Source organism: Crinia signifera, chromosome 6 (genome assembly GCF_055691185.1).
Source record: "Crinia signifera chromosome 6, ASM5569118v1, whole genome shotgun sequence".
NCBI lineage: Eukaryota > Metazoa > Chordata > Amphibia > Anura > Myobatrachidae > Crinia > Crinia signifera.
In genome coordinates, this window is record NC_139222.1 from 215,016,268 (window position 1) to 215,030,417 (window position 14,150).

The window sequence follows — 14,150 nt, forward strand, 5'->3', positions numbered from 1 at the left end:
AGCTTGAGAACAGCCATCATTACATCAAAACAAGATGAGGGAGAACAGAAACTCAACAGGAATAGTTAGCATTTGTATATTATAGACATCAATATAAAATCAAATATAAAGTTAAACTGTATACGTTATAACGCGTGTTTCATTTGTAGAACTCATCCTGTGACAAGTACTCAAAGCCATTCTAGGACAGGACTGGGCAATTTGAAATAGCCCTTCTCGCCTTTGGCAAACACACTTAAGCAGAAACCTTCAATAGTTTGCATTGTAAATTATAATTTGCAAGACTTCCTTAATTTCTCATTAACATTAGATACATAATGCCAAACTGTTAATACAGGCAAGAGCAGTCTCTCCATACTGTATTGTTGCATTAAGTGCAGGTTTAATGAGAAGAGGGAGATATTTGCATATAGTGATTATGCTAACTGACTACACAAGGAATACAAACCTCTTGGTATTATTAAGCCTACATAGAACAGTTGATAATGAAAGTATGGACCTGCATTGAGAAGTAGGGAAGAGGAGCTAGCTGTACTTTTTTGGGTCTGTATTAAAAAGGAATAAGGAAGGAACAAAAAGGTGTAAAGCACTGGACCACTGAGGAAGGCTTAGGCAAGCACAAAATTCATGGGCTGTGATTATACAGCATAGTAACATTTGTCTTACAATAATAAAAGGCATAGGAACACTATAAAATATGCCTTCTAGCAACTTACTTGCTTTTTTTAGTCTCATAAAGCCGATGTGAGGAAGGAGCACGGCAGTGTGGGCGTTTTCTTGGTCTTCCTGGCCCCCGTCGGACAGGGCTTCTAGAACTCTCCTCCTTTCTGTGAAAGGAAAGCAATAATCTAGTGTGAATGTTAGTTCCATGGGTCACGGAGTAAAATCATTGCCTCAGTAACTTAAACCTTCAAACACTCTGTGATCTAGGAGTTCATACAAAACTGCTGGAGTTTAGGAGAGAACATCGCTAAATATGATTAAATGGTGGAGAAAATCAATACAAAATTGCCTGTTCTAAATGATCATATATTTTATTGTTATTATTAGAAAATGCAAATTCGAGTAAAAAGATTGGTCTTGTGTGGTACACAATAGATTAAAACTTAAATTTTATTAGTAGCATTATTAAAAATAATACCTTCAAATTAGCCAATTATAAGGTAAAGACCAGGTTTAATAAGTTGCTGAGCACAATAAAATTGCTATTTATATAAAACTGTGGGCCCTTGAAGATATTTTTTTATTTTAAAATATTATCTTTAATCTTTTCCAGTCCAATTTTTTTGCAATGCAAACAGTCTGGTTTAAATTAATTGTAATTATTTTTTTTAAATTAAAAAATGGTCTACATCGAATGTTGAAAGATGTTAATGGTCTTATTTTAAAGTGTCTCACCATTGGATCTGCTACTAGCGCTAGGGCTGTTGAGCCTGACTAGACGTTGGATTTGAAAGGATTACTTTATGAAGGTGCCAAAGTCAAGGGGGTAAACATGAAAACACCACAAAACAGTAAGAAAACAAAAAGTATATACACAACAGCTAACCAAATAGTGTAACTACAAAACATTACTATATTACAACAAACCAGGCAGGACCAACATGAAAAACAGTACAGCATGACTACAGAGAGAATTGAAATACACAATGGACAATCAATAACAGTTTAGAGACTAGACAGATGAGAGCTTACAGTCTTATAGGTAGGCGGAAAGAGACAATATTAACAAGGGGCATTTAGGCTTTGTAATCCAGAATTGTGGCAGATGAGGCTATATTGTCAGAGTTGCTGGAGGGTTGGTTAAGGTTTGAGAGGTACAAGTCAGATTGATAAAATAGGGATGGGAGCAGGATGAGGGGATTATGGAGAAACATGGAACTTAGTCACTATTGTGTGTAAATGTACATGGTAAAAATAGAACAGTTTACATACTGTAAAATGAGGTTGGACAGAACAGTATGCAATGTGGTGTGACATCACAGTACAAACTCACTCATGGTCGTGTCGCCGTTGCAGTCTCACCAGCTCCCTCTGCTTCTCCTTATAACGCCGCTGGATCTCAGCCAGCTTCATTCGCATGTCCACCTCCTGTGTATCCAGGTGGTCAATGGCAGCCTTGAGAGGACAGACCTGAGCACAGGGGAAAAGCCATTGTTACATTTTTTTTTAGCTTAATAGAAGAGCATTTCACATAAAACTACAAAAGTATTATTTATGTTAAATACATAACATTCAATTATGCAAATTGTTGTCATGTGTTTGTAATGGATATAAAAGGAAGCACTAATATCTTGCGCCATTTTAGGACATTGGCACCTTTGAAGAGCTTTACATGAGTGACTAAATTCCTTCATGATTCTCAATCGAAAATGCCAGAGGGTAGATTATCGTGATAAAGCAATGTACTGTAAGTTATAAACTTTGGTTCTCAGTCACTGATAGGGTTTTGCAGGGTCAAATAACTACATATTCTTGTGCACTTACTGGTTTTGTTTTCGGTGTCCAACTGAATGTGCGGCGGGATAGGCGGACACGGGGTGTGGTATTTGGGCAACAGGAGAGATGACAGGTTGGTTTAGCACCTTGCAGGCTATCAGCCTCAGCCAGAGACCAGGCAACAGCAATGGTAGCAAAAACTTGAAGATCAGAGACCACCAATTCATCTTCACTGGCTAAAAAAATAAAAATACTTTGGATATTATAAAGTTATCACGAAAGAACCAATAAACTGTAACACCTACAAGGTGTAGAATTCAGTGATTTCATGAAAACGCAGCGTATTCAAGTGAAACCAATACGTTGCCAGACCTGCATCAAGTGATGTCACTGTATTCTAGCCAGTTGGATTGGCTGCCTTCTCATAAATACTGGTACAGCCTACACACCGGCTGCTCCACCATGTGTCAGCAATGGGCATAAAGGCAATGTGAGCGACCTGTCTGGCTGTCAGGGCATGGGATGCAACACAGAAATAAAAGGCTGTAATGATGGAATATAACCCCGCTCCCAGTACATTTTAAAAGCGTATATAATAAAGATAAAATTAAATACTCTGAATTTACATGAAATCATCAAGATAAAAGAAAAATATATAGAATGTTTTTTTTTTTTTTTTTTAGTTTTCAACTCCTAATTGTATGTACCTGGTGGTCCGATAAAGGCAATAACAAAAAGACAGGCAAAAAACTAAAGAAAAATGGCAATGAACATAAGCAATGGGAAAAACATGACAACTTCCTGACATTAGTAAATGCATAGCATATAGTATACTATTTACTGGGGCTTGAAGGGGATAAAAAAAATGGATTCCCAAATCTAAGTGTACAATTACATGCTGCATAAATAAAAGGTCATTAAGCACTATAGGTGCGCACTAGCTTCTAATATATGGTTCTTTTGTTTCATTTTTCCTTAAGGTTGATGAACCGGTTTAGTTTGGACATTACAAGAGAACAAAGCAGGTGGTCAAAGAAGAGATGTTCCGTTTGTATTACATAATTATATTAAGAGGGAATACAAATTCACTAGTTTCTATGCTATTAAATCAGAGTAATTAAAAAAAAAAGAAAAAAAGAAAAGCAGTTTGATAATGGAGCAGTTCTGTCCCACAGAACAGGTGTAAGATTACATGTTGCCGGTCCCCCTGGACTGAGTAGTTTGCCAGTTCTTATGCAGCTCACTGTAAAGATGCCCACACAAGTGTATAGAGAACCATCTTCCAGACGGTTGATGTGGTTGCATTTCCGTGCATTACCTTATGCACTATGGCAAGAGCAAATCGATGCTAAAAGCTGCTTGGAGAACATTGCCCTATCCAAGTATGGCTTCCTGCGCTATATTGTAGCACATGTACCCATCTGTCTTCCAACTGACAATGTGCTTCCGATGGCTCCCATGACAGACACTAAAAAGGGCCCGGACTGTAATATGCAGCTAATTATCACCGCCACTGCACTACATGGCTTATAATGGCTCAGCTGAAAAAGCATGCCACATTTTATTGGGCAAAGTTTATGCTGCTGTAAATGACAAGAAATGAAAGGGTTAAGACTTTTGGAAGGGTTGCTCCTTTCTGTAACAATGGAGTGGAAAGGTAGGCAGGAATTGGACAAATAGTTAATACTCCACTTTAATCTCTTAATTGTGGGACTATACAGCCTTAAAGACTCTTATATGCATTTTTTCTTTACAGTAATTATAACTTACAGGGGAAAAAATTTGGCCTGTTGTCTACATAGGAGGAGGCTGCAGCACTAGTGCGTCTACCAACTCACTAGGATGAAATTACATCACCTAGGCACCCAACATTGGCTGCATTCCCATCAATATTAGTACAGCCCAGACAATAGCTGCCTGCATCATGTGTAGGAGACTGTCCACTTTCATTTTCTCCTCTTTTTATGGTCTTTTAAACCAGAAGGGCTTGATTCTAAGGTGGACACAGAAGTGTATACTGCAACTTTATGCTTCCCTGGGGTACATATGTGCATATGAAAGCACAAAGACTGAGACTTCCAGTGTAAGTACCTGCTGTAAATCCAGCTGGTGAGTCTTTAGACACAAATGGTCATACCATCAAAACTCAGTACAGATTTTACATCTGAGTATGGCATCCAAACTGAAGATATGAGTGTCTGAGCATGCAAACACTTCAATGACACTCATATAACTTACCCATGTCACCGCCCAAGAACTCCCAGCACTTCTCCAAGACACCTGACACTGTGGGCCTAACTCAGATACCAAAGGATCTGAGACACATGGCGCAAAGTACTGATGCTCAGTACATTGTACATGCACCAGATCCATACTGCGGATGTTCAGTATAGGTCCTGTGATGTTGGGTGCACTATGGCTGCAGACTTCAGTACATTGACAGTGTGCAGCTGTTTGGGGCGTTGGTGACACATTCAGTTTCCCAAAACAGAGTTGTCTAGCCTCAGTCTTGGTTAAGGGCTGGGGCCAGGTTCTCCATTGGAAGATAGGAGATTCCTGGTCTCCTTGACGGAGCTGATTGTGTTGCAGGCGATATGAGCGCTGTTGGATCACTAATGCATAAAGGAGGTACCTACTTATACAAGACACCGCCCACTGCATTACCATACTAGTGCTTTGCTGCCGCTTAGAGCTTAGGACCTATAGGTTGTTTGCACATACACAATAACACAAAAATCCCTCAACGCCATCAACACTGCATACGACATAGACCATGGCCGAATGTAATACCGTATTTTCTGCACTATAAGGCGCAGTCTCAATTATGGTTCTATTTCTGTACTCGACCCATACATAAGGCGCACCGTATTATAAGGCGCATTATAAAACAGCATGTCTCTTCACTGGTGCCATTGTCTGGGGTCATTGCAGTGTACGTATTACGTCCCGGTGTCAGCAGGAAATGGTCCGACAGTCAAACTCAGTGCACACATAAGGCGCACCAGATTATAAGGGGCACGGCCTTTTTTGATGAAAATTTAAGGCTGTTAGGTCCGCCTTATAGTCCGAGAAATACGGTATACAAAATAGTCCATTAATAAGCTATGATGGTAACCAGTTAGAGGAAGAAACGGACCTTAATATACTTCACACAAGTGACCTATGGTAATTTCATAAAACAATTAAGTCCAACAAGTTAAGATGTTGCTAGGGTTCATGATTTATATGCAAATAGAGTATTTCATTTTTTGGACCAATGCCAAGATTTAATTTATGGTGGCCTGTTCTAAAAAGAATAAACGGCCACACATTTCCTTAGAATTTCTGACATGGCTGAAACTTCTGCAGTTTGTCAGGTAGGAGACTGGGAGCTGTGTGATACACATATGCTGTAGCGGGCTTAATAGCTGAACTAAGAAATCAAATCTTCCCATTAATGGCTGCTCTAAAAAAGTGGCTTTGTAGGGTAAGGTTGGGGCTCAGAGTCCCTGTGGAGCAGGAGAGTCTGTGATTAAGTAGCACACTGCACTTAGAGCCCAGGCTGCAGTGTTTGTGTTTAATAATCTCTGAGGAGAAGACAATACTCAGGCTGCAGAGAAATTAATGGCATAAGATCAGTGGCTTTTAGTTGCTCTTAGCATGGGAAACCCACCCCTCCAGACCTTTGTCAAAGCAATATAGCCAAGGACTACTCTTTCATAGCTGCACTAGGATCTTCCGTGTGTCTCACTCCTTTGAGCTAACAGTAGGGTTTGTCAACAACTGTTTAGTAACAAGGAATTTACGTAAACTGTAATCTTCAGTTTCTAAAAGTGCAATATTATAGCACATTAAATAATTCCATCACTGAAATCAAAGACGAAAATCCCCAAGGCAAGTCAGATTCATGTATCATTAGGCAACGTGTCAACTCTGGACGCTTAAGAGAAATGGAAAGAACAGTTCAGGCACCTATCGGTTGTTGTTAGTGCTCATTTTAGCAACAGCCCCTGAAAACCACATAAACGGTTTCTTAGGGCCCAAAATGTTTAGGTGAAGTTTCAATTTTAGAATCAAGAGTTAAGAACTAGGTCATGCCCTAGCAGCACACTAACTTGTATTGTTTTAACCATTTTCCCAGCATGTATATGTGAATGAGCTCTCCGTGTTCTTTTATAAAAAAGACATTAAAAAATTTGGTACTTGTTTCCTAGCACGGCCACACCGATTTACATCGGGGTGGTCGTGCCGGAAAAATTGCGGCGATCGCATCGCATGCGATTTGGTCGCATGCGATCGACGCGACCGACCCGATTTTTTGATTGAATCAAATGTGAATAGGGTCCCTGGGACCAGATTTTACATTGGATTCAATGTAAAATATTCCCTAGACCCCCAAACTTTACAACGTAAACCCCACGATAGACGCCAACACGAAGCGTGGCGAGCGGCGGCGGTGCGCGTCCTCCGACCTTTTCATTCCCCTACTATCCACGTCGGCGTGGAGTTGAGAATATATAGTGTGGCGAGCGCAGCGAGCCACCGAGAGGGGACGCGTATAACTTCACAGGTATATGCGTGCGCTCGCCACGCTTCGGGCTCGGTGGCTCGCTACACTATATATTCTCAACTCGACGCCGACGTGGATAGTAGGGGAATGAAAAGGTCGGAGGACGCGCACCGCCGCCCCTCGCGGGCTCGCCACGCTTCGGGTTGGCGTCTATCGTGGGGTGACGACGGGGCCATATATAATGTGAAATGGGTCATATTGGCCCATTTCACATTTTTTTCAATGTGAGATGGACTTAATCAAGTCCATCTCATCTTGTGCCATTATAATGGCACAAGACCGACGCGATGCTCACGATTTCAATGTTAAAAACATATAAGCCTATGGCAAAATCGGGGGCATCGCGTCGGGACCAATGTTAATAGTCCCGACCGACGCGATGCCCCCGATTTTTTACCTTTGCCGGCAAAATGGACCTGATTTCAAAGGAAATCGGGTCCATCGTTGGGATCATGTACCTTAACTTAAAGGTACACGATCCCAACGATTGTGGCCATGCTAGGAAACAAGTACCAAAAATTTTTCTTCAACATTTTTATATCGACGTTTGTAGAAACTACATCGAGTGCCGTTTTCCTTGACTAATCAAGAGTATGAATTTATCGGATTGATACTACTGCAAAGGTTTACTAGAAGAGTGGAAAATATAATAAAACACTAACCTTTTGAAACTTTTAGCTGGTCCTGAAGAGCCAGGTCTGCTAGCTCGCTGAGCAGAGCAATTCCATGAATACCTGAGCTTGAGGGGAAGGTTGAAGAGTCGGTAACCGGGGACACATTCCCTTCTTCAAGAACTGAGGGTAGTTCTCCCAAGGAAATACTGGCCGCTATAAGTGTATCCAGACTGTATATGGACTCTTGTTGGTTAGTTACAGCTGGGGAGCAAGGCAGGGAAGGAGTAAAATGCTCATCTTTTGTCGTCTGTGTCTCTATCAAGTCCAGTTCTTCACTGACCTTCTGTAACAAAGTCTGACTTAAATCAGTAGAGTTGTTATCAGGTTCCTCTACAGTCACTAAAGCCTCTGGTGGCGCCTTAGAAAGGTTTGGCAACTGCCCAGCTGACGTGCATTCAAAGACACAAACATCACCATCCGGTTCCTTTCTTGCATCCGTTTCTAGGTTTGTAGACTCTAGAACATCTCTCTCTTTCCCATTCTCAACAGTTTCATTAAAACTCCTGCTGGCCTCAGATTCTTGACACTCTTCGAACTTGGGGACCTGGGACTCCTGGCTACATATCTCACTTAGGTCTGTCTCCCCTAAGCGAGGCAACTCCTGGTTAATATCCAATGAGTCCCCTGCAATTGGTCCATCACAGGGGGATTTCTTGGTAGGGGTAAACGTCCTGGACTGCTCAGGTTCTGCAGCAGTTGATGCCGTTTGCATAGTTTCAGGATCAGCAGGTTCTGCAGAGTGCACATGATGGGAAGATGGAGAGGTATAGGATTGGACAACATCTGGGTAGGTGTATCCAGGAGGCAGATCTACAGGACAGAAAAACTAGTAAGCCCATACACTCACATGTTTATATTTTTCACTCTTTGGATTTGTATTTACTTCTCAATATGTACTTTATTGTACTGTATTGCTATTTTAAAAATATAAATCTTGAAGAAAAAAAAAAAGATGAAAAAAAAAAAATTCTAAAATGGTCAGACCAGTACTTCACCTACAATTCCAACACTTAAGATACTTCTAAAAAGGTAAACTATTGTAAAGCAGCCCTTTAAAGAATCAGTGGGAAATGTAATCCCGATGGGGGAAATAGCAGCGGGTGCCTATTCAATGTCGTCTTTCCTGATAGCATCAGCCGAATGTGGCCAACTTTAAAAGCTGTTAGGCCCATTTTGAAATTCACCAGGACACAAGTGACATCACTATGGCACTTATCACCTTATCACATGTTCTTAGCAAACTTATAGGCCATCTTCTTATGCATATAGGCTCATTTAAAAAAAATAGCTACCGATCTGTGTTTTAATGGACAAAAAAAATGTAAACATCCATTCAAAAATGGGAACAGAAAGGGAAAGCAGAAGTAACTTTTCCATCATAAACCAATGGGGTTCTCCCGTGCTGCTAGACCACCAAACTTAGGGCAGCAGCACTCTACATAAGACCTTGGAGGTGTTAAGAAGAGTGCAGACATTGAGGAATGGGGTGGAAGAGGCAAACGTGAGAGAGGAATGATGGACGGAGAGAAAAATAGACATGACCAGACCAAGCATTAGATAGATGAAGTGAGAGACTGCACAAAAAGGGAGGAGGGTAAAGGATTGAAGGGGGAGAAGATAGATAGACAGAAAGGGGGTGGGTGGCTGGGTGTCAGGGATTAGACAGATTTGGAAGATGGATGCAGGCAGCCGGACTCATTACCATGGTTGTTTTCTGGGTGTTTATGCAGCTGACACACACTGAGGACCAGGAAATAAATGTTATCACTCAGTCTTGAGAAGGCTATGAAGGTGCCCTGCGTTGGCAATGTCCCCCCAGGCTGCTCATCGTCAGATGGTTATTAATGGTATCCTCCCACCCTTCTGACAGCATGGCCAGATGAACGGCATATTCTTTCAAGCCTTACCCCTCACAAGGGCTGTTCAAGGAGACGTCAGTGACTCATAACCTTGGGGTTAAGATTCTGGTCTTTGAAGTAGGATTGTTATATTCTATGATCCCTGGCCAATGCTGCATCACTTTAGCCAAATAACTGCCATATATAGTCTAATGACAATACAGGCTGCAGGCTCATCTTGTGCTTGATCAGCCTTTCCCAGAATATGGCTGCTGGAGCTTTAAGATTCTATTTTTAACTCAATAAGTGTGTGATTGTGCTAGAAACACACTGCAATGATACAAGCCATGAACTGGCAGAGCATACAGTGGAACAGAGCAGATTTCCAACCAACGGCAGAGATGATGTGGTGACAAATAGGCCTTGCAGCATGCAAATATGTTTTAATTTAAAAGGCAATCAATAGCACTGCAATTCATTTAACGGGATGTGCAGATCTGCCCCCTCCTACTTTCTTCTGTAGTTTTTTTCTTTCTTCTAGCTACTGTTAACCTCTGTTGTGAAAGACAGAACTACAAATCACTACTATATTAAAGTTAACAGCTGCATGTGGCTTTTGAGCTTCAGTAATACAAGAAGTCAACTCACACTGGATAAAGGTTATGTCATTTTTTTTTTCTACATACCTGGTTCCAGTGATTTGGGATAGTCTCTGGGGGGTTGCCCCTCTCCCCTTCTATCTTCTCCCTCTTTTCCCTTAGAGCTTTGCACGGGCACAGGGCTGACAGCTGGAGAGCTGGGCACCAAGACGGAACTGCCATCTGGGCAGGCCGGTAAAGTGCATGGGGCCAACGGCCGGGGAGTGGGGCATTTGGACGGAGGCCGTAAGGCAGGAGAATGGGAACAGGGAGACAGCTTGGGTGGTGCAGGGGTGGAAGGAGGCGGCAGCAGCAGGCTGGGTGGGGTGTGACTCTTGGAAGTATTTAAGGCATCAACTTTACTGTGGGACTTTAGGATCTTCTCTGGTGGGTCTTCAGCCTCTGGCAAATGCTCCTCAGATTTCCGCTAGAGAACAGATGGTTGAAATGGTACATTAGGACACTATGCATTCGACTAGGAATGGTAGCCACAGGCTCAAAGAGGACCTCAATCTGACATACCTGAAGGTGGCTTTGCCTCTGAAGCTCCAGAGCCTGCGCTGCTCTTTGCTGTTGCAGAGCATAAAGCTCCTGTTGCCTTAGAAACTGCGACCGAGAGTAGACTGGGAGCTGTCCTGGGTGCTGGAGGTGAGAGGTGGGTCCTCGGCCAGGGTACATGGGTGGCCACAGTGAAGCCTGATCCATGACATCAGCTGGGGAGAACACAAATTGTAATTCTCAGCAGTTTGTAGCAGTTTGTGGAGTACTGCAAACACAAGCTTTCATTTGCTAATGTATAACAAATATGACTAGGGTTAAATATTCGTTATTTAATTGAAATGAATAGGGACAATACATTAAACATATAAATCAACAATATGACAGCGCATGGTTATAGAAGTACTGCATAAAATCCTTGTTCTGAATCCAAATAAAAATCAGGTCACTTATCGCAAAACTGAAAGCACCTTAAAACTGGCCAGTTGGAAAGACTGAATGAGATAGACAGAAATAATATGATCTCCTAAAAGACCTGCACTTACCAAGAGAGTGTGGAGCAGTGTGGGGAGAGGGCTCCGGAGGTAGAATGACCAGCTGGGCAGGAGGTTCCTGTGGTAGGGGAAATACTGGTTGCATGGCACTGGGCATAGATGGGGGAAATCCTGGGGGCAAGTTCTGGTGCAGAGCTGGATGGCCAATGCCTGGTAGCAAACAAATGACAGTTAATGAAAAATTTGTTTTGCTGTTACTTTTATCAGACTCAATGTTTTTTTTATAGTAAAACTTGTATGTGCAAGGGCAGGAGGGCACCTCTAAATAGCAGAAACAGACAAGTTTCTAGACACTAAATGTATTGCTTAGCACTACAGCTTTCCAGCACAAACACCATAGAGAAGTCCATTTCCAATACATGCTGTGTCAGCACTTTGGCGCATTGTAATTATAGAGGTCTCTATAGCAGAGACCCTTTTGTCACTCAGCATAGCTTACCGTAAGAATGTCCGCCCATCCAAATGGAAGGGCTCCTTGTTCTGGGCAGCCAATGAGGGTGGGTTGGGTGAGTATGTTGTGTGGGATCAGCTCCTAATTGGCTGGCTTGCAGAGAGGAACCACCTGCTATCATAAGATGAGGGGTAAGATCTCCTGGGCAACCACTGGAAGGATGGATTCTGGCAAACTCAACCAGGTCCTTGTTTTCTCTAAAATGAACATGACATAAAAAAACAGGATGAGAAGTGCACATAGCAAAAATCTGGTTTTAATACAGAAGGAGTTAAGTACTATGCTTCAAGATCAGGTAAGTGGCATGATTTATTTTTATTTACTTTGTATTGCAATTTTCACAAAATTAGGACTGCATTACATTGTAGATCACCATGTTGATAAATTTAACAGATATACAACAGAGAATATTTGCTGTACATATGGCGAGTACTACAATGTCTGCTTATACGTAGACATACATAGATACAAAAAAAAAAAAAGACAAAAATAAGAAAGCGGGAGAGAGGACACAGTAATGGGGCGCAGCTATCGCTACCTTACGTTAGTTGCCTACATTATGAGAGAATGACAACACCTTGAAGCTCCTGTAACTATATATGCAGCACGATGTCGTTATTTCTTGGTACTATTTAATCTAAAACACTACATACAACCGACGATCGTACAAAGAGGAGAAAAAAAAAAATAAGTATTTATGGGATATGCATTTACTTACCCTCATTGGGATACATATAAAATGTGGGCTACTTAAATCGACTTGTTAAGTAACTAAATTCTAAGCCGCATATAAACAATGGCGATATACATCAAATCCTATACCTTTACTACCCAACTAATATTTTCTAAGTGAATTTACATAGACTAGTTTTACTTCACTGTACCGTGCATTCTAATATGTTGTGCACTATCATATGTACATCTTGTGACTAATTTGTGTAACCTACTTATATTATCTTGACACTACTACAAATCACATATATATACTGAAGTTATCGTGAAAAAACAAAACACGGTTTATGGACTACTCATACTGTGCCCCATCGGTAAATGCCTAAATCATGCCACCTATACCATATCTTGGTGTGACTGCGAATTTTATTCCTACTTAAATATATATGTTTCTCGTGTGTAGTTAATCAGTGATATCCATGTCGCAAAGTCGCGGCCGTCCTTGGAAAGATCAGCACTTTCACCAGTGCACATAAGTTAATATGTATGCTTTATCGTGTACATTAATTGTGCTGTCCAACCATGTATTCAAAATGCAGCTTTTAGCACTGATCCCGGTATACCTGAGTTGACCAGAGTTTGTAGCACTTTATCCCGAAATACCTTGAGAATTGCACAATCCCAAACTAAATGCCAAAAGGAACCAGATTCACATTTACATTCGGGGCATATCAGTGATGTTCTACTCCCAATTTTCACCAGCCTAGATGTAGACAGATAGAACCTGTGCAAAATGTGCAGTTGTACCTGTTGTGCCCCAATACAGTTGTTTGCAGTCTGTGTCGAAGCTAAAGCCATCTTCCATTCCTCTGCACTTAAAGTACCTACATCCACCGCCCATCTTGCACTAAGTTTACATAACCCATCAAGTGGCATGATTTCTTAGCGTTTTCCTCTAAATTTAAAGCGGCAGTCATTTATAAGGATGGTTTGCTGCAAAACCAACAAACTTGACTTAATCATGGCCAATTCCATAGTCTTGGAACCTATAGACCTTGGGAGTTACTCACTGCATTAGAAGATCTCTGCTGGGGATGCCCAGCCTCTCATCACAAAGTCGACTCCTGTCATCTTCTGCATCCAGGTCAATCACATGCATTGATCGGCCAGAGCCTGCCAACAGAACCAAAGGCATCAGTCCACACAATGGCACAGAGGCTATTCATCTACAGGACAGCGGCGATTCTCTGTAGGTGGTGCCAGATCTTAAACGGGTACTGAGATAACCCTAATACGCATAAATTGGATATACAAAGGCAAAATGGAAGTATTCTCAGTGGAGTCACGATTTGCAGATATTTATTGACCCTTCATTGCATACGGTTGCAAATTTGCTACATACCCATATACATAAGGTATATGGGTATAGCATTACATGGTGTATCAAATTTGCTAGGGTTTTTTTTTTTTTTTTTATATATAAATCTTTAATTTTTGGCCTGTGATTATTTTCATTAGTTTTCCTTGTCAGTACAATACACAAGCCTGAAAATATAAAAAAAATTACATTAAAAAAAATCATGCAACAAAGGGTTAAATACCGTGCTCAGAAATGGCGCATCACAACTAAGGGCTGTTTTGCTTCACTAACCTGCACAATCATTAATCTCACATAATGTAAATACTTGATGCCAGGGAACGTGAGGTAAAGCACAGTTCCTCCACGAGGACGGCGGCAGGGAAGAATTAAGCAAAGTTTAAGATGTCAGAACTAGTAAGGGATCTGAAGAGAACGCAATTTAGAAAACCTTTCCAATAGTTGTAGTGGTTTCAGTGT

The 14,150-nt window shown here is 41.4% G+C and overlaps 1 protein-coding gene across 7 annotated transcripts in view; it reads right to left on the minus strand.

Moving 5' to 3' along the window:
* The window catches only part of BAHCC1 (BAH domain and coiled-coil containing 1), a 110,580-nt gene that overhangs the window by 20,900 nt on the left and 75,530 nt on the right, over window positions 1-14,150 (minus strand). For all 7 annotated transcript variants that reach the window (XM_083148800.1, XM_083148799.1, XM_083148804.1 and 4 more), the window contains 9 exons: window positions 13,384-13,486; window positions 11,630-11,838; window positions 11,182-11,340; window positions 10,661-10,851; window positions 10,187-10,565; window positions 7,651-8,472; window positions 2,488-2,675; window positions 1,997-2,133; window positions 717-827 (listed from right to left, as the gene is read on the minus strand). In XM_083148800.1, the coding sequence (XP_083004926.1) occupies window positions 717-827; window positions 1,997-2,133; window positions 2,488-2,675; window positions 7,651-8,472; window positions 10,187-10,565; window positions 10,661-10,851; window positions 11,182-11,340; window positions 11,630-11,838; window positions 13,384-13,486 (2,299 nt within the window). The remainder of the gene's footprint in view (window positions 1-716; window positions 828-1,996; window positions 2,134-2,487; window positions 2,676-7,650; window positions 8,473-10,186; window positions 10,566-10,660; window positions 10,852-11,181; window positions 11,341-11,629; window positions 11,839-13,383; window positions 13,487-14,150) is intronic.